The 25,168-nt window shown below is 41.3% G+C and overlaps 1 protein-coding gene across 4 annotated transcripts; it reads right to left on the bottom strand.

The window, feature by feature from the left end:
• Nucleotides 1-363: 363 nt before the first annotated feature.
• Nucleotides 364-25,168, bottom strand: ptpdc1a (protein tyrosine phosphatase domain containing 1a). Of its 4 annotated transcripts, none has more exons than XM_026169069.2 (10): nt 24,483-25,168; nt 18,323-18,414; nt 15,463-15,634; nt 14,990-15,070; nt 14,751-14,869; nt 6,553-6,690; nt 5,362-6,461; nt 4,182-4,367; nt 1,547-1,657; nt 364-1,465 (listed from the first exon to the last, which is right to left on the bottom strand). In XM_026169069.2, the coding sequence occupies exons 3-10, from the start codon at nt 15,597-15,599 to the stop codon at nt 1,352-1,354; spliced, it is 1,986 nt and encodes a 661-aa protein (XP_026024854.1). In that variant the 5' UTR covers nt 15,600-15,634; nt 18,323-18,414; nt 24,483-25,168; the 3' UTR covers nt 364-1,351. The 4 variants fall into 4 exon arrangements, with proteins under 4 accessions (XP_026024854.1, XP_026024853.1, XP_080158284.1 ...); XM_026169068.2 differs by having other exon boundaries at nt 18,319-18,414; XM_080302158.1 differs by lacking the exon at nt 24,483-25,168 and adding an exon at nt 24,306-24,324 and having other exon boundaries at nt 18,319-18,414.

The following is a 25,168-nucleotide window of genomic DNA, read 5'->3' on the forward strand; positions in this document are numbered from 1 at the left end:
CCATCTTTAGGAGTTACTTAACTCCTACAACGTCTCACCCTCCCAGATGCTCCGACACTTGCTTTAAGTCAAGGCTGACTGATCTTCTGCTTGCCACTAACAAATTTAATTTTGAGGGTTTTTTTTTCTGATTTATAGTATAGTTTTTTAAAATGTTGTACATGTTTAGCCTCAACATTAAACTATTTATTGGTGTAGCGAAAAACAGTGAAACTTCTTGCTAGAAAACCAAGCTCACTTGCCATTGTAAAAGTACTCCCCACAGGCAGCAGCCTCTTCCAGTAAGTCAAAAACCAGCCCAGGAGCAATTTGGGGAACACAACACCCACCCCCAGTAAAAAACAAACAAACACTCAAACAAGACTCAGTCAGTTATCTTTATTTCTCCAAGTAACCCGTTGGAACAATGAAAAAATAGTGCTTGTTGAAAATCCTCCACAGCCCAACGTGTCATGTTCTTCGTATTACTACAGTACTATTAGTATATCACCCTCAGCTTGCATCTACACTGAATTTTGTCCGTATACAAGCGATGAGGTGGAAGATTTTTGTCAATAGCCACACACACACACACACACACACACACGCGCGCGCGAGTCAAAATTACACAAAATGAGTCCAAACAGAGGCCATGTGAGTCGAGGCAGAGTGCTAAATGCAGGAGTTGAGGCAGATTGATGTTTTACAAATGAATGAATGACACAACAATACACGGAGGATTTTTTTGGTAAACAGTATTAAGTACATAAAATTGATTGAAAAAGAAAACGCACTGTGGCCTGGTGAGTTTGCACTGCTGTAACAGCCACAGTTTAACACTAAGAGAACGCCTTACATTCTACAGCAACAAAGCAACTTATCAGGTTATAGCAATTCTATCGACTTGTGCATTTCAAAAAAGAACATCTGAATAAATAAGACACATTGCAGCATGTGCACAGTGTAAAACATATTTTGGTTTAAATAACCCCTCCCCACCAAGAACCCAGAGAGCTGAGTCACACATTTAAACAACATTACATTCATGTAATGAAATGTTTCTTCATCATGTCCCTAACAGCTATGAGTTAGATAATAAAGCAAGATCTAGTCTCAGACAAAGAACAGGTAACCAACAAAACGTTCAGAGTGAGCACAGTGGCACATTAACACAGAGTAGCAGTACTCAGAGTCAATTACAAGCTTCAAAGGAAACAGAATGAAAAAACACTTAGCTTCAAACACTACATGACTGGCAGATCTCAGCAGCGTCGGGTGCAAGAGGTGGCTTCTAATGCAGTAATGCCCACAAATAAAAGTGGAACCTCGTTTGGGAGTCTTCTTCTCGGCAGGCTGATTGGGGCAATGCCAATCAGGAGGCTTCATTCTCCTGAACAGCTTTGTCATGCAGCTCGTGAAGAATGAGAGTCAGGATTGCTTTCAGTGTTGCATACAGAGACTTGTTCTCCTCTGAGCCAGGGTCCATCTGCAAAGCAAACTGCACTGCATCATGCCCAGTAAACACTTAAGTAAACATGTTCAATACATGCTGTTTGTTAAAGCTCACCTTAGTAAACACTTTAATGGTTTGGTTAAGAAAACTGGTCTCCAATTCTTTAGGCACTGGCAGGAGATGAGCAGCACAGTCGAGGATGCACAGCAAAGTGAGCCGGTGACCCTATCAAAAGGAAGGAGACCATACTGTGTCACATTACAGGATCACATAGTGCTGGGTGAGACACTGGGTGTGTCAGGATAGCAGTTAAATTGTCGCTAATCTGCGAGGGATGAATCTGAATCTTAGCAAGATTGGTTAGCAAGCTACATCCAAAAACCAAGTGCAATGTACAGACACACATATCTGCTAATACCCAATTATTCCCTGCAATGACCTTACCAGTCCGTTTATTCCATTAGAGACTATAATATAGTGGAGCGGCCCTGTTCAGTAACTGAACTAGCTGAGATGAAGCATCCTATGAATGGTGAGTTATAAAAAACCCACCATCTTGTTACTAAGGTGGAAACTATCCATAGATGTCAACCCTGGTTTTTTAAAACGGCCTCTAAATTTGCTATTTAATGGCATTTTAACATCCTTTTTATTTGGCCTCTTTCTGGCTTTATTAGACAGATAAAGTGAAGACTGACAGGAAAGAGATAGTGGAAGACATGCGGCAAAGGGCCACGGGTCAGACTCAAACCCAGATCGGCCGCTCTCATCCATGCGGCATATGGTCACCTGCTCATCCAACTGAGCTAAACCGGCGCCAGTCTACATGTATTTTGTGGACTTCGAGGTGTTCAACTATGTCCCTCAGAGTATTCTGTGGAGTATTCTTCTTCAGGAGTATGGGGTGTCTGGCCCGTTGTCACAGGCCTTCGGTCGTTAAACAACCATGGCAAGATCTTGGTTCACACAGCCGGTGTTCTGGAAATCCATCAACCTGGCAAACCATCCTACCCGTTGTTTCAGCGCATGCGCACAACATGAAATTAAGTGGCGAACCGTCCTACCTTTGTGAATATCAGCTAGAAAAATACTCTGACGGGTAAAATTAAGTGCCAAACCATGCTACCTTTGTGAATGTCACCTACAAGCATACTTTAACGGGTAAAATGAAGTGGCAAACCATCCTGGCTGTATGAAAATGAGCTACAAGCATAATCTGATGAGCAAAGTTAAGTGGCAAACCGTCATACCTACTTAAACTGGTGCTGGAATTACTCTGTGACAGCACAAATGTGCATAAACTACTTACGGTAGGACATTTTGCCAAAGTAGGATGGTTTGTCAGAACACTGGTAATAAGTCGGACTGGCTGGGGGTTAGACTCTGCCAGGGCTGCCCTTTGTCACTGATTCCGTTACTAATTTTTATGGACAGAATTTCTATGCATAGCCTCGTGGCAGAATGTTTCCACTTAGGTGGTCTCAGAAATTTGTCTCTGCTTTTCGCAGACGATGTGGTTCTAGAAGGATGACCTCCTACTCACACTGGAGTGGTTCACAGCCGGGTGTGAAGTGGCAGGAATGAGAATCAGCACCTCCAAGCTTGAGGCAATGGTCCTCAGATGGAAAAGTGGGGAGTGCTCACTCTGGGTCAGGGACAAGTTAATGCCCCAAGTCGAGGAGTTTAAGTTTCCTCAGGGTCTTGTTCACGAGTGAGAGGGAAGGGAAGAGGAGATCGATAGAAGAACTGGTGCTGCGGCTGCAGTGGTGCGGACGCTGCACCGGTCTGTCGTGGTGAAAAGAGAGTCTAAAAGTGAAGCTCTCGATTTACTTGATGATCTGCGCCCCATCCTTCACCTATGGTCACGACTCGGGGAAGTGACCGAAAGTTCAAGACTCAGCAAACAGGGAGACACAACTTTGTTTGTGTTGTTGGTGCCTCGTGGAGCACGTCCAATGCAGTTATCTGAAAAATACTATGATCAGATTAGTTTGTGCTTCACTTTTGTGAGTGAAATTCCAGTAGCTTCAACCGTGTTTGTAGTTAAGTAGTTTTATGAATGCAAGTTAAGATGAACTAATTTGGCACTGTTTTTGTAGGTGTCGCCATTTGAGAGCAACAACTTAACGATTGCTTACATGTGATGGGTTTAGGGGACATCTGTAAATTGTAGCTATAATTGTAGCTATAACAAAATAACTTGAGTTACACTTGTTCCAAACAGCCTCACAATTTAAACAAGTTAGACAAACAATACATTTTCATTGTCCTTCTCACTTACTGACTTATTGACATACACCACCCAGTGGAAGTCAAATACTACTCCTGAGCCTTACTGCAGACTTTTTTGAATATCTAGTATTGATGTTAAGCAAAATTACATTATCAGCTTAATTAAAGGCATCATGGGACTAATTCTTCAAGCCCATTACTGAGTCAAAGGGTCTTGAACAGAAGGACAATAGTTCCATTAACAGACTGGGCCATTTTTTTTACAAACTTTTTTAAAACCAATTCAGAACTTTCTTTGTTGGGATTTCAAGACATTAAAAAAACTAATTAAGCCAATTTCATGCTCCATGTTTTCTTGTGTACATTTCACTACAGTAGCTTTGATTTTTCAAAGTTAAAAGAAATATTTTCTTTTAATATGCAGTGCAACCTTTCACGTCATTCAGCTGTTTAACAAAGTCTGCTATCCCTGTTTGGTTTAGACAGCAATGCTTGGAAGATATTTGACACAGTCTACCTTTTCCAGTGAATCGAGGGCGTTCTGTGGGTTTACATTCCTTTCAGTGAGGGCTTTTATATCCTCACTGCTGATGACTGGATCCTTAAGCTGCTCCACCCATGACCACATCAGACTAGATAGGACCAGAGGGTCTCTCTCCTTGCACAGCCTCTCCCATGTTCCCTCTCTGGAGTTCAGCTCCATCTGCACAACACAAAACAGACTGACAATGAAATGACTGAAATGAAGTGCCAGTAAGAACACAGTTCCAGGTTCAAGTTAAACTATGTACAACAGTTTTTTTTATAAAAAAAAATGAGAACTAGATTAACTCAACACGCATCTCCTATGGTAACGACAGTGTGATTCTAAATACACTGCAAGACAATCTATGATACATGAGACCCAGAGCTGTCTTTTTTTGGCAAATGTAAGCTAAAACTGGTAGGTCTGCTAACACACTAAAACTACACATGGAGCAAATACCACTGTGATCTTAATCTGATTATTTAACTGAGCTGCCCATTTTTAATTTAGTTTATTAGCTAGATTCTGGGAGCACAGCTAAGATATACCTAGCTAGCTACCTTTATCTTGCTTGCTAACATTATTACTGACAAAAATCACATGAATGGAAGTTCCTGTTTGCTAGCATGACAAAATTAGAGCAGCACAGTACAATGGTTAGCACTGGTGCCTCGAGGTCCTGGAATCTAGTCGGTCACATGTATGTATTATCACTGTTTTGGCTAATCCTAGCATGACCTCTGTTCAAACACAAAGCAACAAGCTGTGGATGTCATTAAAAACAATTATGGTTTGAGGTCACACAGTAGACCTAGCAGTCAACACAAAGATGGGTAAGCCCAAAGCTGTAAAGACAGAGCACTCTTTTCAAAACCCTATTGGTCAAAGGTACTCTCTTCCTCCCGCTGCTAAAAATAACAGGCTAATCCTGGAAGGTTGCTAATCTATCATCCTTCCCTTATGAAGAGTCATAGATAGCTTTTCTAGCAATTGCATGAAAAGTAAGAATTTAGCCGGAGAGCGTATCGACTATGAGACAGTCCAAAGTTGCACTTAAGGTGGTGCAATTTACAATTTGAGATTGTAATGTTTAGAAAATCTGGTTAAGCAGGTTGGAAATCTGGCTGGAAAGTAAGTGTAATAGTCCTTGCACAAGTTAGGTGGGGCTCACCTGCCACACTGACACCTTGGAGGTGAGATCCTTGTCTGTCAGTTCCAGGGCCAGAGCTTTTGCCACCACGAGGCACCTGCTCTCTGGTGAGAACTCAGACTGGAGGGTGATGAAAGGAACCTCTGAGAAGTCATCTGCACTTCCACCCATTGACACATTCTCCTTACCAGCTACCAGTTTGCTCTTGACTGCTAAGGCAGGCAGTGTGGCATTGCAGTGGGATCTTCTACTGTCCTCAGAGAAATCTAAAGGCAAACTCTGATGGCCTTCACGGAGCGGTCTTTTTAAAATGGGAGATCCAAGGTCTTCCTTTGTTTCTATACTGGAGTTCTGATTGTTCTTAAAAATGTTCTGAGTAGAGAGGTTGCAAAATCTGGAAGGGTTACAGGCAGTAAGGCTGCTGTGAGACAAGGAATGTTTGATCAGGCAGTTGATTGGTTGGTTGTTCTTCAGATTTCCTAAAGGATGCTGGCATTGCCCCAGCTTGTGAAGAACAGAATCGCTGTAGCTCCTGTTTTCGCACAGAGAAGATCGCTGGGGGCTCTCTCCATTCTGCTGCCTCCACAAGGGGTCAAGCTCATTGTCACTAATTAGAGGCTGATCGTTAGCAAGTCTAGGCTGTATCAGTGCTGGACTAAGAGGATGGGATGAACTACATAGAAGGGGAATCCCTTTCCCTTTCATTTCCTTCCCAAGCTGTTGAAGGGCCTGCTGGGACACCGTCTTCTCTACCTCAGCCGTGAGGTCGGGAATCTCCAACCATTCCTCCTCAATCACCACCTGTCTGTTGGCTGCGATGTCAATTAGCAGCCTGCACACCAGCTGGACAATCTTTGGCACGTTCTTCATCTGCCGAGCCTCGTAGCCATGTAGCAGGTGTCGTTGACGGGTGAGATACTGGGACAAAGTAACAGCACCTGCTTTGGGTTCAGCGCAGGAGAAGACACTTCGAAGAGGAACAAGGAACTGGGCAAACTCCCTGACACAGAGAAGCTGGCCTCTGGTTTGGATGGAGTTGGGTCTTTTGGCTCGCACAAACAGGATGGCTTGGTCAGCGTTCATACGAGTTGTAAAGACCAAATAACAAGCCAACAACACACCTGAATGATGCAAAATACAAATTAAAAAACTGATATATTTATAAAGTACAAATGCAGATTTGAGCGATTCCAGACTGCTCGTGTTGCAAACCTGTTCTTCCAAGGCCAGCATGGCAGTGGACAGCCATCTTCCCTTCTTGGACAGCAAATGACATGACTTTTACCATGTCAAGGATTGTAGTCAGAGATGCCACACCATAATCTTTCCATCCAAAATTGTAATAATATACTGAAAGATAAAAAGCCAGAGATTAGAATCAAAAGGAGTTTTTAATTGTTTGTGCAGTACATGGTCACAAACATCCATCCATCTTCTTCTGCTTATCCGGAGCCAGGTCACGGGGGCACCAGCCTAAGCAGAGAAGCCCAGACCTCCCTCTCCCCACTCACCTCCTCTAGCTTGTCCGGAGCAACACCAAGGTGTTCCCAGACCAGCCGAGAGATGCAAACATTGCACCCTAAATCAGTTAAGATAATCTAATAAACAAGAGCAGCAATGACAAGTTGGTGGTAGTTTTACTTGTTTTTTCTTTCCCTCCAAAACTAGCTTGCTAATTAAACAAGGTCTCAGTCCCACAGGCCTAGAGATTAGCCAGCAATCCCCTGGCAATTTCTGGTCTCCAGGAAGAAATAAGCTGTAGTGCCTCTTCACCTCACTGTGCAATACCTTTTGTGCAATACTTTTGTAAATAGTCAACGGTGCAATAGACTCAATACTTGAAATGTGCAATTCACTTGTATTTTTATTCCTATTTATTCTATTTATCCCCTTCGTATATTTTATTTATATTGTCTCTGTGTGTATGTGTGTATATATATATATATAAAATATTCTGTAACTCTGTAACTTCTGTCGGTGCTGTGCTTTTTTGGAAATCGAATTTCCCAGAGGAACCCACCCGAGGGATTAATAAAGTTCTATCTAATCTAATCTAATCTAAATGTGAATTCTCTGACTGGTTCTTAAGTGGTTGCTGGAGGTTTCCTGGACTTCCTAGTAGGTACTGCACCAAAAACCTTGTGATTGCTTTGGTTGCTAGCAGACTACTGTCGTCACCATGAGTCGCAACAAAGCCACTGACTTGTCTGCAAACGCAATTTTCTCTCCGAGCAGTAGTGAAACAGTATGACAAACAAAAAACAGAGAATGTTCACCTTCAAAGTAAAGTATTGCACCACTGCAACAAATACATTTTAAAAGGTGCATATTTTACTTTGAAGTTGAATGGTCGCCATTTCCAGTTTGTGCTACACTCACACTACCACTTGGTAGTTTGTGAGTGTTTGCAAGGTAGTAGGCATCTTCCATTCAAATTATCGGAAAACAAGATCCAGCACTGTAAACCTCTTCCAGCAACCTCCAGGCACCATTCACAGAATACACACCCTAGCAACTGTTGGTTATCAGAGGGGTCACAGCCTGGTCTTCAGGTTTGTGTGAATGGGACTTCAACAATCCATTTCCCAGCAACTGCCAGCAACTGTCAACTGCTCGAGAAACAGAAATTTTTCTCTTACAACTAGTGGTTCCCAAGTATTTACCAACTGGTCTCCAGTCTAGTGTGACTGGCGCAGTCAGCCAGGTTCAATAATAGAGTTGTAAAACATACAACTTGAAGTAACTTGGAATAAATCAATCTTGTGCATGAATAAGATTGTAAGTGTTATAAACAGCAATGTATTATAGAAATTATTTTTTAGATGAATAAATTCTTTTGTTACTTGTGTTTAGGATGAATATAATTAGTTCTGAATAACTTCCTCAGTCATTGTTGCATTTTCTGCACCAAAGCAGAGCGTGATTTTCCCCTAACATTCCTCCAGAGCTACCTGGGTTGAAGCGTAAACTCTAAAAGCGGAATGCTGTAATAGTTTTGACACCTTTTTCAAGAAATGTCTTGAGTGGACATGTTTGACCATAAACATGTTTGGCACAAACTTCAATCACTTGAGCTGATTTTGCAACCACAAGACATGGGCATCTTGAAGGCATTGAACCAATTATGAACTGCTCTGTATATCAGCGTTTTAGACTGTGTCCCGAGAATTCAAGTGTTGCAATGGCCCAGTCAAAGTCCACACCAGAACCCAATTGAGACGCTGCAATAAGACATGAAGAAAGCCACATATAAAGCAATGCCTGCAAACCACAATGAACTGAGGCAATGTTGTAAAGAAAAGTGAGCTAAAAAAAAAAAAAAGACATGAAAGACTAATGAAGCCCTACACGAAACTATTACTGTTGGTAAAGGTGTTTCTAAGCTACTGATTCATGGTGTACTCAAGTTTGTCAACCACTGCTTCAGCTTTTGTGCTTGGGTTTTGTTAGATAAATATTGACAGCGTAATACAGGTTTGTAATACATTAAGCACATTTTATTACCCCAAGATAAAACTGTGTTTGCTCGAAAATATACTTACTGCTACCATTTAAATTCAACTCCCAGAATAATGTGTTGTTAGAGGATCAATCCATTCTATGGAAAGGCTCTCCTTCCATTATTATTTGGTTAAATATAAACCACTGATTAAAGCTTGGTGGATTTTTAATAACTTGTTGAACTTGAACTAGTTGTTGCTGAAAAGCGATTCAAAACACATAAAGGAGCCTTAGTCTTACACTGAATGATGCATATTTTCTATACAAAATACAGGAACTATCAATCATTTTAGAAACACACCTCAAAGACTAGTTTACAGCCGCCACTTCCAACATCTCTGTAAAGATCTTTGACACAAAGGGAAAATGTTAACATGATACGTGATCAGGTGATTAACAGACTCACACGATTGTTGCTTTGGCACTTTTCATAAGATTTGCTTCTCAAGGAGTGAAAAACGTTGCACGACAAAGACCAATATTAAGATTAAAGCCAAGTGTTTAGACTTGAGACTTTTTACAGACTGTCAAATAAAACATTGGGGTACGCAAAATGCACGTTTTGATGAGGTGACATTGTCAGAATCCCAGGAGAGCCTATTAGGAAGAAGGAGGAATGAAATCAATCCCCTTGCAATTACTTGGTTACTAGGGACTGCATGTAGGCAAAACACAACACAGATGGTACTGAGGGAAATGTTAAATCTACCTTAGCCTGTCACCTGCTCCACTAACTGCATACCTTGTACCATAACTCAGGCTCAAGAAAACTAAATGTATACTTTTTCCATTATTACTATCTGGTCACATGATCTTCTATGTTAAGAATGGTCTCCCCTCTTAAGAATCTACAAATCTACCTAATCAGGGCCGAACCATTGATTCATTAAGAAAAACCCCACATCTGTCACTTTTCATTCTACATCCTCACAACGTTTTCAATAGCTGTTGGTGCCAAGTACATCTGCTGTTAGGGCCACTTCCAGAAGGATCCAATCAAAAAGCTACTGATACACACGTCAGTGGTGTATGAGAAACAGCTCTTTAAAAGACGGACAGTTTAAACAGAACCAGGAGTATATTAAGCTGTCAGTGACACAATAACAGTGTAATGTTGCAATAGTCTATCTGAACACTGCAGCTCAGGAGGCAGGACAGGTCACCTACTAATCAGAAGGTTGGTGGTTCAATTCCTTTCTGCTCCAGTCTGCATGCCAAATATCCTTGGGCTAGACACTAACGCCAAGCTGCTCTTCGATGCATCCGTTGGACTGTGAATGTTAGACTGAAAGCACTTATACAGAAAAAAGTGCAAATGGGCGATAAAAGCTCTAATTAAGAACCAGTCCATTTACCACGTCTTGAGCCACCCCTTGAAGGTGCAGCAACTTATTAAAATGAGAACAAACAGTATTAGTATCATATTGAAATACAGTATATATTTATTTATTAGGGCTGCAGCTAACAATAATTTTAGTTATCGAGTAATCTATCAATTAATCAGATAAGAAATACTTTTGTCTTATTAATAAAAAGGTCTTCCAGAATTAACTTCTCTTTGGCTTCCATTCTAGAAATTGTTTGACTGCGTACAACATCATAAAAAAAACAAACCGTCTCAGTAACCGCTCCGCCTCTTCACTCTTGTGTAAACTGTGCCAGCGTCATCGTCACTGCTGCCTTTGTGTCTTTGTTTCAAACTGGGCCCTGAGTGGGCTTAACGTGGGGGGGGGGATATGGCCTAAAATCCATATCGCAGTATAATCTGAAACATGTGCGGTAACAATATATATCTCGATATATTCTTTTCTTGTGTATACCATATTTTCCGCACTATAAGGCGCAGTTAAAATCCTTTAATTTTCTCAAAAATCGACAGTGCGCCTTATTTATGAATTCTGGTTGTGCTTACTGACCTTCAAACTCATTTTATGTGGTACACGACGCTCAAAATACGATTTTGGTAAGCTACAAAGCCACACCGCTTGATGGATTGTCGGAGCATTATGGCTACCATAGTCAGGAGCCTTGCGGAGGAATCTGGGTCCAAAACTCCGTACGCTTCAGGTCCCAAAGTCAAACGAACACTGTGGCATCACTGAGATTTAAAAACTGTCTAAATTCACTAGCTACACAGCTATGTTAGCATAATATAACCACAGTGAAGCTGGAGGATGAACACTAACTTTTTTCCACTCGATGAAAGTTAACGTGAGGGTTCCCGATGGGACAAATGCAATTGCATGGCAGGATGCTGTAAATGGATCAAACTTCAGTCAGGAGAACAACTGAGAAATCCAGTTAGTCATTAATATACTGCAACAACGTGGGAATAGAGAAGCTGCGAGAGAAGAGGAAGTGCAGTTTTTGGCTTTTCTCATATTCCAAAACGTGTTTCGTCTCATCGCTATTACTGTCGCACGGCATAATTTGCAGATGATATTGTTTGCAGCTGCTGCTGCGATGCTTTTGACCGAAAAAGGCGAAGCTTGATGTCACCATCAACATGCGCTATCGTGATAGTGTCAAAATCTCTACCATTGGCCAAATTCATATCGTTTCTACCGTATACCGTTTATACCGCCCACCCCTAACTTCATGTCAGACTTCTTGCCCACACGCTGCTCCTAAATACGTTTGTATTGCAGGTCTGTTTTTAGCTAATAAAACACTGGCGTTTACACCGTCTAACACATCAACACGCTACAGAGCCGTGCACTAAACAACACATGAAAGCACAGACCTTGTGTCGAGGTTTTTTTATAATGGAATCATTCAAATTACTCGAAGAATCGTTGCAGCCCAAAGGCAAAAACAAAGTCTGAACAATTCTGAGCTTGAAAGGCCTTTAACACATCGGGCCAATCCACCACTGATAGTAATCCGCTGTGTGTTTTTCTATCCAGTTACGCTTTTACTGCATTGGCAGGTCTTTGGAATCACTGTCATGTTGAAAAATAAAGCTGTTGCCAATCAGACACTTTTGCATGGTGGATCAAAATATGACTGTAGTCTTCTACATTCATTTTGATCCCCAACACCACAGGCTAAATTGCAGCCCCAAAACCATGACTGAGCCTCCACCGTGCTTTAGATGGCTGTAGATAATCATTGTTATACCTTCGTCCTGACCACCTCTGTCTGGTGACAATCATTTCAAACAAAGATTTCCATTTTTGGCATGTTTTAACCTCAACTTGTGCCATTCCATAAAATGACTTCTTGAAAAAAAAAACAAAAAAACATGGCTACCATTCCACTGAGGTCAGTTCTTTTGGGTCTTTTGCGAACAGACCAATCTCTCAGGTTTCTAGATTTTTTCCTATTGTTTAAAGGCATGACTCTCCCACACTGTTCATCTGCTGTATACATATTTCTTTTAGGCCTGACATGTTCTCTTTTGTCCTCCACTTATCCAGTTTCTTAAATAAAATGTAAGGACACACTGCACACTATGCTGAGATATGCCAAGTTTTCAGCCAGTCACTCTTTGGGAAGCAATTTGTTGGTTGTAAAATCCTATCTGATGACGTCAAACATAATACCTTTGAAATTTTTCAGACTAGTAACAATGTACCTAAACATTAAAGTTTAAAAAAGATTATTTCTTTGCCAAGTTGTCTTATATGTGTAGACACAACACACATCCCTTGAGTTTGGGGGCTTTTTATGCTTGAAAAATTGATTCAACTCAATTCAATTTTATTTATATAATGTAGCACCAAATCACAACAACAGTTGCCTTAAGGTGCTTTATATTGTAAGGTAAAGCCCGTACAATAATACAAAGTTAACGTTCATAAGTCAGTGTTGAGTGGCTTAACAAATAAATGATGAAGTACAAGTAGAGCAGGGCGATATGGCCAAAAATATTTATCACGATATATATTTGAAAATTTGTGATAACGATATAACTGACGATATAATTGATGCGAGACAAAATACAACTCCACAACATTACTAGCGCAAAAAGACAACCTTCCATTTATTTTCACTTAAACAAGAAGCTGGTTTTTATGTACATTAAAGCTTTATAAAAATGTAACAGTGCAAATGCAAATTCCTTGCTAAAAGTTTAACCAAAAGGCATTTCCAGTAGAAATGGGCTGACATATCCTGAGCATAACCATGTATAATATCCACTGAAGTTAAAAAGAGGTGCTTTGCAACATTAAACTGCAGTGTGCAGTACGTATTTTTTGGACCATAAGGTGCACGGGATTATAAGGCACATTAAGCGAAACAAAGCAGTCAGATAAATCAAACTTTATTAAACTCATTCTTCTTGCTTCCTCCACTTCTGTACCATTGATTCATTAATGTTGAATTCTCTGGCAGCTGCTCTATTCCCATGTTGTTGCAGTATATTAATGACTAACCTCGTATTGTGGATGGATTATCTCAGTTGTTCTCCTGACTGAAGTTTGGTCCGTTTACAGCATCCTGCCATGCGATTGCATTTGTCTCTAACTATCAGGAACCTTCACGTTAACTTTTATAAGTGGAAAAGTGTTAGTGTTCGTCCTCCAGCTTCACTGTTTATGTTATGCTAACATAGCTGTGTCGCTAGCGATCACGTAGCACATCATTATATACCAACTAGCCCAACTTCAGTAACCCTACAAACGTCACTGCTGTTTAGTTTTCTGTCTTCATTTATGTTGGAAGTGATAGCAGAGCTGTACGTTTGAATTTTTTCAGAAATCTCTCAGTCAGAACATGCAATATCATGCTTAGGTAACTAGCGAAACTAGCGAGCTAACTTCCGCTAGCTTCCTGCTAACTTCTAACTCCGTTAAATGTAATAAATTCTGTTTTCATGGATGCCTGGAAGTTAAACTTCATAGTTACACCTGGTAAAGCAGCAATGCTGATCGTTTTATTAAAGATGAAAGAATTTAGACAGTTTTTAACTCTAAGTGATGCTGCAGTGTTTGTTTGACCTGACGCATACGGAGTTTAGGACCCAGATTACTCCCAGATTTAAGAGCATCTTAGTCCGACAAATATGACAATAACGACGGCCGCTTGCATGTTCTGCAAAAAAATGTGCTTTGTTGTGTATCTGACGGACAAACACCAAACCAGTTCCACATCACTGAAGTTGCACCATTTTTACAAACCAATTCTGGTTCATCTGTTTCACTCAACAATCGGCCATGTGCGTATGAAAACAAAGGCACTGCGCATGCGCGTTTTACTCATATTCTATCGCGATATTTCATTTTCCTATCGTTGCCTAACATTATACCGGTATTACCGTGAACGGTATAATATGGCCCAGCCCTAGGTACAAGCACTGGACGGAAATTGAAAAGTCTTTAAAAGACCTTCAGTAGGTCTGGTCGACTACTGAATTGAATTGAACTGAACTGAAAGCCTTCATTGTCATTATACACAGTATAACAAGATTACAACAGCTCTATAAAGGTGCACATGTGCTTAGCACATTAAAAAAAAAAAACTATACAATAATTGCTCAAGACTGCTTAAAAAACTTGACAAAGAATGTCTGGTTACGTGGAAGCAGAGCACAGAGGAATGAGGGGTGGCATAAGAATTTTTCACAGTGTTGTATGATAACAGTGAATAACTGTAATTGTTCTTTTTTTGTGCTTTTGTACAGTTTTTTTGCACATGTTTTAACTGAACTATACATTATCTGCTGAAGGAATGGAATTTATATTTGCAACTTGTTTAGCCAAACCTTGCTAACCTCATGAATGAAGCCCAGCTGCAAAGTTAAGTGTGGTGGACATTAAGAGTTTTAGAAATGAGGCCGTCAAACAAGCTATTCCACCATGATTATAAAAGGGTATTACCTAGTCACACAACTACTCGTGCACACCGTTTTTGGCCATGTTTGGGGCAGTTCAGTGTATAAGCAATAAGTAGATATGAGAACTTACTGCCTGCCTCCATGAAAGTTTCAGGTCGGTAAGTGAAGCCGCTCTCTTGCTCCAGTGGGTTTCCACAGCTGGCATGTTCTCCAGGTCGCTGCAGGTTAATAACGGTTTTCAAACCACACCTGAGCACAGCAGTCCACAAAACAAGTCAACACAGACACACAGAGCTGTTCTATGTCTCACAGTTCTTCTGTTTATAACGATGTTCATTTTAAATGAGATGTGAAAGAAATAGAATGGACCTTTGAAATTGTTCAATTATGTTATATTTCTCTATGATCTCAGTGGAAGGCCTTGCCATAGCTAGCAAGTTGTCAGTAATCCTGTAATAAGAGAAGATGAAAGGTTGAACAAGTAAAAACAGCAAGATGGTCAATATCAATACTAAAAACTATTCAGTATCTAATACTGAACGTTTGGTGCAGTCCCTCACTTTATTCTATGCCTGACACAAGTTGTTTTAGCTTCTTCTCCCTTTAACTCTACTTCCTTTTGATTGGTTGCCCTGCTAAGAGTCAGAGCTGTGTGGCTGAGATGACAACCCTCACAGGGTTTACTTAAACATACACTGCCCTCATTATTTGAAATTGTGGCCATGTTAATGGCCATTTAATATGGCTATTAAATGCGGCTATTTAACATTCCACTAGAGGAACAGTACATCTGTACATCTGCCCACTTTAAACTACATGGACACTCTAAGATATCGACATACCAGGATGAGTAGAGTCCCTTGATGGCTTGCTCCTCATCACTCCAGCGAGAGGGGTTCTCATATTTGCAGGCTTTCCCTCCACAGGCCATGGAGCACTGCATGTGACCGGGGATGACATGCCTCAGGGTCTCACCCATCTTGGTGTACTTTGCAGTAGGGACCCTTGTATTGGCTAATGGTACAAAAAGAAACATAAGGAAATTCTTCATTTGCAGAAGAAGATATCATAGAAATTGCAACATTTCTCATTTTCTTCAGTGTGGTTACATCTGCTGGTCTTGCACTGGGTGACGGACTGAGGCTGGTTCATGCTGACAGCCACCATGACCGTGTGGGAGGAGGAGGAGGAGAGGAACTCCAGGGCAGATCTGCACTGCCGCTGCAGAACCCTCAGCAGGATGTCCGAGGCAGAGCGCCTGCGGTCATGCCACTTCACTCTGGCCAACATCTCACCGGCGAAGGAGCGGCGTGCTTGATGCTGCTGCATCCTATAGTGCTGCTGCCTGCACACCACAGCCAGCGCCTCTGTGCTAACAAAGGCTCCTGGCTCAGCACTTCTGTGCCCATGATGAATCATGGCTCAACAATCGCCCATTGCTGATCAGTTCATCAGTAGCATTTGAAGTGTCACCATGACAACCATCTCCAAAGTCGTCAGTGGGAGGTGGGACAGGGGCTTATGTTGTTCTCACACAGTGCGCACACACACCATGTCACAGATCTGAGGCAGGCAGGCTGCTTGTAAAATGTCACACTTGTTTGGTTTTTAAAGCTGTACATCTACAGTAGCCACGAACACACGGCACTGGTCAGCAGGTACAATGGCACACCTTTTTCTGCTTTTGATTGGATCATTATTAACCAAGTGCACTGGATCCAAATATATTCAGCAGAAAACTGTACTGGAGAGCCAGGTGAGTTCCTATTCATATTAACGTAATGTAATCGTCAATTATACACAGGATAGCTTAAATGAAATCCTTGTTATTGGCCCGAATCATATTTCCCACATTATATTAATCTAAAGCAATGCAAGAGACATATACATGCATGTCTCTTGTATATATATATAACACACATGTAACACACATACAAGAGCAATTATGTCTTTGCATCAACAAATCAAACACAAACTCAACTGCTGTAACAACGTGAATGCACTGGTTAAAATGAAGACAACAAGCTGTGGTTGAAGGCTGCTGCATCCAAAAGGTGAAGTGATACTGTGGGCTCTGTGAGTGTATGGGAGCAGCAGGACGGCTGGCTGACAAAAAAGTGAGAGCTGCTTTCACTAGCTGCAAGGGACAGAGCCTCAACAACACCGGCTGAAAATCTGCCACCTTCATACTTCCTACTGTAATATTTCACAGATCAGTCTGTCTTACAGTCTTTCAGTCAGTGCAACCAGGCAGACATCTGACAGTACTAAAACTATCACAGAAAGCCAAAAACATTCAGACAAACATTCATATTAATCAATATATAAATTGCATTTATATTTCTTGGTACTATCATATGGATACTGGAGAATTAGACTTTAACTTGAGTGATTGAGTTAGTGATTCACTATTAGGAACCTCTGTTTTTTCAGCCTGCGCATCACTTTTTAGATATTTATTAAACGGTTGTCACAGCAGTGGAATCGCTTTGGAAAGCTGTCTGTCTTGTGCCTTCTCACTCGGACCCTATATAACTTTCTTCTTTCTTGGCTCAGTGAAAACGTACCTCTCCAGGTAACACGTGTTATAAATCTGATGATGATTTGGGGTCTGCACATCTGCAGCCCTGATATAACTAACACTGCCTCCTTACTCACTGAGTTTAGAAATCACACACCACAAACTTACATGACATGGACAAGAGTTTGGCCCACAGTCCCAGTACCACAGGTGTGTGAAATCAAACACCTAGGCATGCAGTCTGTCTTTACAAACATCTGTGGAAGAATAGTGAGCTCTTTAGAATAAACCAAATTCAAGCACAGTAGCATAAAAAGGATGTCACAGTTGGAACAAGTCAGTCTGTGAAATGTCTTCTCTTCTAGGGGTTCCAAGTGGTTTTATTGCAGGATTTAATTGTTTACGACCCACAGCTGCTCAACTTTGCAGGGAAAAATCCCGTAAAGTTTAAAGAGTAGTCTCACCAAGTGCTGAGGTGCATAGTGCATGAAAGTTGCCAACACTCAGTAAATGCAAAGTTCCAAACCTCCTCTGGCATTAACATCAGCATGTTGGGAGCTTCATGGCGTGGGTTTCCACGGCAGAGCAGCTCCTGTAGATGTAACCTGTTGCTTGTCCAGTACTTTACTTCACATAGTGTATATTGGTACACACTGTGAAAATCCCCAGGCTTGTAAACTCACAATTTGACACACAATGAGACAGGAACGTAACTTCACTTCCCAATATATTTGCCTCTACATACTCCCAACCCATTATCAACAGTGACAGTATTAAAAAGATGGAACCAGCCACCATTACATCAGCCTCTGATTTTGGACTCCAACATAGGTTTTCGACCACCATATTTGTTTTTTGAAACTCAAAGTGACCTTTGAATCGACAATTATGAATTGAGTGGCTCTCTAATCATTCAACAAGTTTTGGAATAGTCAGACAACACACTCTCATTTCATCCACCTGTTACATACAGTACACCACACACATTTTCATTCATCTGTTTTGCGTATAAGAGCTGAGAATAAAATAAGGATTATCTTGATGCTCCGTAAACCTACATTAAAGAAAACCCAACCAGACGTGAAATTCACTCCTAACTCAGTCCTGTGCCATCTCCTTGCCAAATAAAAAGCAGGTGTTGTTCCTGTGTTGTTTGTGTGGTGCAGAGCTCTCCTACCTGCCTCCATCTCTGTGCTGGTCTCTCCACTGCGGGCTCCACCGATGGAGTTAGGCAGGTCACTCAGTATGCTGACACCTGCTGCCATGGCACGGGCTGAAAGGTGGGAATAAACATTGTGTCAAACGCAGGTGGGAGGAGAAAAAAACATAGCAGGAGCTTTTCTCGTGCCGATAACACAAACAGTGACAAGGTGTGCACACGGATGAGATATAAGAGCGTTGCCTGGCAGGAGAGCCCAGGGGAGAGAGGGAAATGTGCAAACTGAGCCACCGTGTCAGCAGATTGTGTGTTGGTCTGACCACTGCACCTCTGGGAGCAGGTGCATACAGCCTGGGGACAACAGCAGCAGCTGCTGCATTACAAAGTATGAGAATCACAAAGACTACAAGATGAGCACGCAGTAAAATCGCTGCATGATAATTTGTTCCAAATCCACTTCAATAAGTTCCGATTTCTCCTGTTTTACAAGACTGATGACACATTTATCAATTATTCAGGTGACCACATCCTCTTTCAGAGCACCAATACCTTACTTGAACATGTAGCCTGATATAACAGTTGTGCCACACCAATCTTCCAGAGTGTCGATTTAACTTTGGGGACCAACCATCTCTCACGTTACACCCAGAGCTCTAATAGGCCTTCAACATCGTGTGCTAACTACTGCTGGAGGAGTGAAACTCTGCACCTTTCAGGCTGTCTGCCTCAGTGAGACCCATCAAAAATTGAGCAGGGTCACTGTATCGCACATGCTGACTTTTTGATGGGCAAATGATTCCCTGACCTTTGACTTTTCCTTCCTCCCTGAAGTTAATGCAGAGAGCTTAATCAAAGAGCAACGAGGCTGCAGGCCAGATTTACTAATGGCCTTAATGGCCTGCTTTTTTGCCACACAAACACACACACCTATCTATCTATCTATCTATCTATCTATCTATCTAAAAGAAGAGTGAATAGCTCAACAAGTGTGTACTAATGATGGCTGCACGATAACAACCAAGTCTGTGCTAAGCTGTAAAACACAAGCTCAGCTTTGAACACATAATAAAAAATAGCAAGCAATCTCGTGAACATAATGTGCACCAACAAAATGTTCAAATCATTCTAACCTGTCTGTTTTTTCAGAATGCTGAAAATTTTGCTCTTATTTTTCCAGCAAAATAAATCACAAGGTACTGAGGAGTGATCTAACCAGTCTTACAGTTCTATCAGTCACTGAGCGCAAGACTCATGCATCCACCAATTCTTTGTGAACACGTCGACTCATGTCTAGTACCAAATACACATGCACCCTACAGGCAGACTGAAAGTGTAAAAACTCTGGTGCATCCAGCAGTCTGTGTTTGTGAGGCCTAAAAATAAGTATTTGACTAGTACTGCAAACAGGAAGAGTAAACATTCAGGCAGCCGCTTCTGTCATTTAAGAGATTTCAATCCCTTCAGGGTTTTTTTTTTTTTTTTTTAAACACATTTGAAAGCATTCCACGTTTAGGACACTATTGTTGAGGCTCCTAACGTCTCTGAATAATTGACAGTGTAAAGTTATAGCCTGTCTTTTCAGTATGACACAGGCTGAAGTGCTTCCACCTTCAGCCTGTGTTTTGGATAGGTAGCCTATCCAATCAGTTCAAGACTCTGCTGGGCTGGAGCCTGACACCGCTTGGCTTTGTTTATAGGAAGCTCTCGATAACAAGCTGGTGAGTGAGAAGCTGTTCTTCATGACCAACGTGACGCATGTGTATCAAATATTAACAGTTATGTGAAACTGATCTAACGAAGCCACTGTGAATAAATCTCTTCACTCAACAGAGTATTAGACACAAATCAGCCAAAACGCCTCACGCATTTGTGCCGTATCCATAAGCTCCTCTGGGAAGCTGGTGTGTTGGTGGACATGACCCAGTGTGTGAAAGCTGAGCGTTACCAGCTAATGAGTGTGGGATGTGACAGTCGCTTCCACTGAGTGCTAATAAAGAAATATGGCCCATTAAATGGTTTTCCTCACACCATGTTTCAGTTACGGTAATGTGACTAATCTGGAAACAAGTCAGCCAGCAGAGTAAACAGCCTCCATAAGAATATAGCACAACTCTGTGTCTCCGTTCATATATTCGTCTTTTCTAGTGCGCTGGCTAACAACTGGTGATTAACAAATTCGGTTGCATAGCCTGGCCCCCTCTCTCTCGTCGCTGTGCTGAGATCCTAGTTTAAATGTGAAGTTTGAGTGTGCTCTCCATGCATGTTGGGTTGTCTCCTGCTTCCTCTCACAGTCCAAGGACAAGCATGCTACACTATATTGTGAAATGTATTCACTCAACCTAAATCACCTAAATTTAGGTGTTCCAATCACTTCCATGTCCACAGGCGCATAAAACCAAGCATCTATGCATGCAGGCTGCTTCTACAAACATCTGTGAAAGAATATGTCACGCTCATGAGCTCAGTGAACTTCAGCACGGTACTGTGACAGGATGAACCAGCTTTGAAATTTCCTCACTACTAAATAGTCTACAGTCAGCTGTTATTGGCATTATGGAAGTGACTGGGAATGACAACAACTCAGCCACAAAGTAGTAGGCCATGTAAAATCACAGCGTGGGGTTAGCAGATGCTGAGTCACATAGTGTGCACAGGTCCACAGCCTTCTGCTGAGTCAATACACCTAAGACCTCCAAACTTTATGTGGCCTTCAGATTAGCTCGAGAACAGTGCTTAGAGCGCTTCATGGAATAGGCTTCCATGGCTGAGCAGCTGCATCCATGCTTTACATCACCAACCAATGCAAAGCATCAGATGCTGTGGTGTACACCAAGCCACCACTGGACTCTAGAAGAGTGGAGATGCTTTCTCTGGAGTAACAAATTCAATGGATGAATCTGGATTTGATGGTTGCCAGGAGAACAGTACTTGTCTGACAGCATTGTGCCAAGTGTTAAGTTAGGAAGGGGGATTACGGTGTGGGGTTGTTTTTCAGAAGTTGAGCTCAGCTTCGTTCTAGTGAAAATAATCTATTAATGCTATAGCAAGAAATTTTGGATGATATTTGTGAGAACAGTTTGGGAATGGCTCCTTCTTGTTCCAACATTACTGTGCACCAGTGAACAAAACAAGGGCCATAAAGACATGATAAGTTAGTTTGGTGTGGAACAACTGAACTGGCCTGCACAGAGCCCTACTTCAACCCGACAGGACACCTTTGGCATGAACTACAGAGGTGACTTTCTCATCCAAAATCACTGTCAGACCTCACAAATGTGCTTCGGGAAGAATGGTTACAAATTCCCACACGTAAACACAGCTTCAACTCTTCTGGTAAGGATTGCCTTACCAGCTGTTATAGCTGCAATGGGCGGACCAACATCATATTAAACCCTATGGATTAAGAGTGGGATGGCAGTCAAGCTCATATCTGTGTGAAGGCAGACAAGCGAATACTTTTGGCATTATAATGTAGGCTAACTGGTGATTTGAAACTGTCTGTAGGTGTGAGTGTGAATGGCTGCCCATCTGTTAGCCACGCGACTGACTGGCAAGGGTGTAACCTGCATTTTACCCTGTCAGCTGTGATAGGATGGACCATATCATGCATGAAATTACAGCTCAATACCACGCTGCTGAAATACAATGTGCTTGTTATAAAGTTGTTCACAGGAATGAACCATTATGTGGCACAGATTTAGAAAAAGATCTTCAATAAAGTATATGAGCAGAGCAAATCGATGGTTTGCTATTATCCAGTTTGCAATTTTTGTAGCCTCAACTTAAGTGCTGCTGTACTATCTGTTTTAAGGATTATTATGAATCATTATTATTATCATTTATTAATTTCAGTCACAGACGTTACTTTAGAGCACAGGCCAACTCTAGAGTAGGCAGACATTGTTCCAGATCTGGACCAGATGTCATTCTTTAGCGACCCAGACCTATCGCTAGATTTTGAATGACCATTTATATTTTAACATGTGAAACTTTTCCTTTTCCTCCTGCTGAGATGGTTTATATGTAAAATGTAGGTAAGGAAAAAGAAGAAACCGGGAAACCTTTTCAAAAGCTCTATTTTTTTTATTATTATTTATGAATGCAAACACTCCTAAAGTAACAGTTAACTTAAAACAACTTAAGTGCTTTCTATGTAAAATTCACATACATTCATACTCCGATAGATGCATCACAGAGCAACTTGGGGTTAGTATCTTGCCCAAGGATATTTGGCATGCAGACTGGGGGAGCCAAGGACTGAACCACCACCTACTCCACCTCCTGAGCTACAGCCACCCAATTATTAGAGTTCCTCCAGTTCATTTAAAAAAAATAATAATTATAAGCATTGTTGAAATACTGTTAAATTGTACTTTCTGTTATTTGACAGCCATTATTTACAGACGATGATATTTCAGACCTTTATTTGTTTGTTTAATGAAATCATCTCTCATCTCTCTCCAACAGGAAGAGAACATACGAGTAAACAGAGTGCACAACTAACCTCAGGATGACAAACATCTCAATTCACTTTGTATACATTCCTTTAAGAAAATACAACCTGATAAGTGAGATTTTTCTTTAAATAGGCTGCATGAAAAACACACTAAGAACATAGCATGACACTTAAGTACCTAAGTTAAGCTTTTCGTAATCCACCTTCAGGACATTAGTTTCAACAGAGCAGATCTATGTCAACAACATCCACTGTCACATTATTAAGTAGACTAGTTATAATCTTTTCCTTCACCTCATAAAATTTTCCATCAAAGTAAAGAAAAGTGATTAGGGAAAAACAAGAGACCAATGTTTTTGGACTGTCTGATCACAAACCTGGATGATGTGCCAAAGAGCACAATGCTCAATTTACTGTCAGGCTAAGAGCTGGTGTTCATCCTTTTTCACCTGTCACTCATTAACACAACACAGGGAAAAGTCTGACAGGAGAATTATGAATGACCCCTAACCACCGACAACCCTTATGAGTGAGAGTCATAAATAACACAATTAGAGGCATGGAATGATCTTTCTTGAGGGCAAGTCTGTGAAGTCTTGCCCTCAAGTCTTAAATGTTCTGAGCAACAATTAGTACGGCGATGTACTAGCATTTCCACTGCTGATTATTCTGCTTGTTTTTTTTGTTTGTTTTTTAAATCAACAAATGTCACATAATGGGAAAACAATGATCATCAGATCCCAAATACACCACCTTTGAAGGTGCTGCTTGGTCAGATTAAGCACTGAGCCTCATAACATTCAAGTATTTGATGTGCACAATAGGAAGTGACTATTTCTTGCTTAAAAAATAGGATCAGGCAAAGCAATTCAGCAGTATCAATATCATTAACTCCCACATTTGCCTCAGTAAGGTGCACATAATATCTGTCTTCAAATTCTATTGTTTGGAAGAATAAGTGGGCAATGTCACATAATCTGTAGAGTAATGTTTCTTCAGGAAGCTTTGGCTGTCATAGCATCAAACTGCATTTTGAGTAAGCTTTCAAATCAGTCAAATTTTTACAATATTAAATATATTATAATAATAACAACATACATTTCACTCTTTTAACACTGAAGAAATACCGGCTATTAGATGAGCCTGGCATTAAAATGAAGAAAGATTTACCGGAGTGAGCACATTTAAACAGAGAACTACATTCTGTAATAATAATAACCGTCTGAGCAAACATAGCAGCACACTGACAAGTTTCTTTTTTTCCACACCAACGTGAACATGCTGCCTTCCTAAGCTTTCAAGAGAATCTTTACGCTGACCTGCTGAGCTCATCATCTACCTCCTGCCCCCATTGCTGTTAGCACCCTGATATAAAACGCAGATTTGTCCCCGTACAAACAGCATGCTGTCAGCGGTTGCTGAGGTTATAGCTCTGATTTCCTCGGTCCCGCTATCAGCGTTAACAATTAACGCTTGGCTCTTAATGGTTACATTAATATTATAGTTATGAACGATGCGATTGGCTTAAACATCACAAGCACTATCTTACATGTATCAGAATTTGTGTGAGACACACTGTTGTTTTGGCCAGGACGGACTCCGGAGAGTTGGGTAACGCTGGCCCGGTGGTGCTGATGCTGCAAGATGAGGACTTACCGCTAGCTGATTAGCTTACTCTGCTGTATTAGCTGAAGCCAGCACAGTGACTAGAAAAGGCCCAGCTTACCGTTGTTTGCCTGTCGTCCGAGTACGTAGCTGTCTTTACAATTTTTGACATAGTCGATTCATCTCTTCCAGCTAACAGTCTTATCGCTGGCACGTCGCAAAGCGGCATCTTCTTCTTCGAGCCACATCATTTGGTCAGCTAAGTGCAGCTAGCTTACTAGCTAACTTAGCAACCTGACACGTTGGTCATGGGGAACGGTCCAATTGCGTCACGTGACCACGAGCACCCCTCAATTTGCATTTTGTAGTCTGGTAGTTTGTTTATCCAGAAGCTACAGAGCCACTGTCCCCAAAGTAAAAACAAAGGCATTTGGGCTCTATTGCGATAGAATTTAAAAAACAAAACAAAACAATGGAACTGTACAACCGATGTAAAGCTGTAAAGAATTTCACCTGTGATGTAATTTCACAATTATTCATCTAAATTTAAGATATCATTTTCAGTATATAAAGCAAGGGCGTAGATTTGGCATGGACGGAAGGGACATGTCCCCACCAATAATTTGATCGATAAAAAGAAAAAGAAAAAAACGATCTGTCAGCGTCTCATTCACCCAGCGGTGCAGAAAGCGTTAAATTACTGGAGTTCTACCTCATGTGACAAATATGGGCAATGTGATTGGCTGTGCCTCTCAGGGAGCTCTGTTTAGTTTTAGCAGCGGCAAGCCTGCGCTGTAGTGATGGGAT

The sequence above is a fragment of the Astatotilapia calliptera genome, chromosome 5, assembly GCF_964374335.1.
Source record: "Astatotilapia calliptera chromosome 5, fAstCal68.1, whole genome shotgun sequence".
Lineage (NCBI taxonomy): Eukaryota > Metazoa > Chordata > Actinopteri > Cichliformes > Cichlidae > Astatotilapia > Astatotilapia calliptera.

Bases quoted from the DNA above. Each gene is read 5' to 3' on its own strand.
- ptpdc1a (XM_026169068.2), bottom strand. From the start codon at position 18,406: ATGGCAGCAGGTGTCAGCATACTGAGTGACCTGCCTAACTCCATCGGT. The intron at 6,462-6,552 runs GTTTGCAACACG...TGCATCATTCAG, and splicing joins TGCTGGCCTTGGAAGAACAG to GTGTGTTGTTGGCTTGTTAT. The intron at 4,368-5,361 runs GTGAGCCCCACC...TGTGTTGTGCAG, and splicing joins CCAAGGTGTCAGTGTGGCAG to ATGGAGCTGAACTCCAGAGA.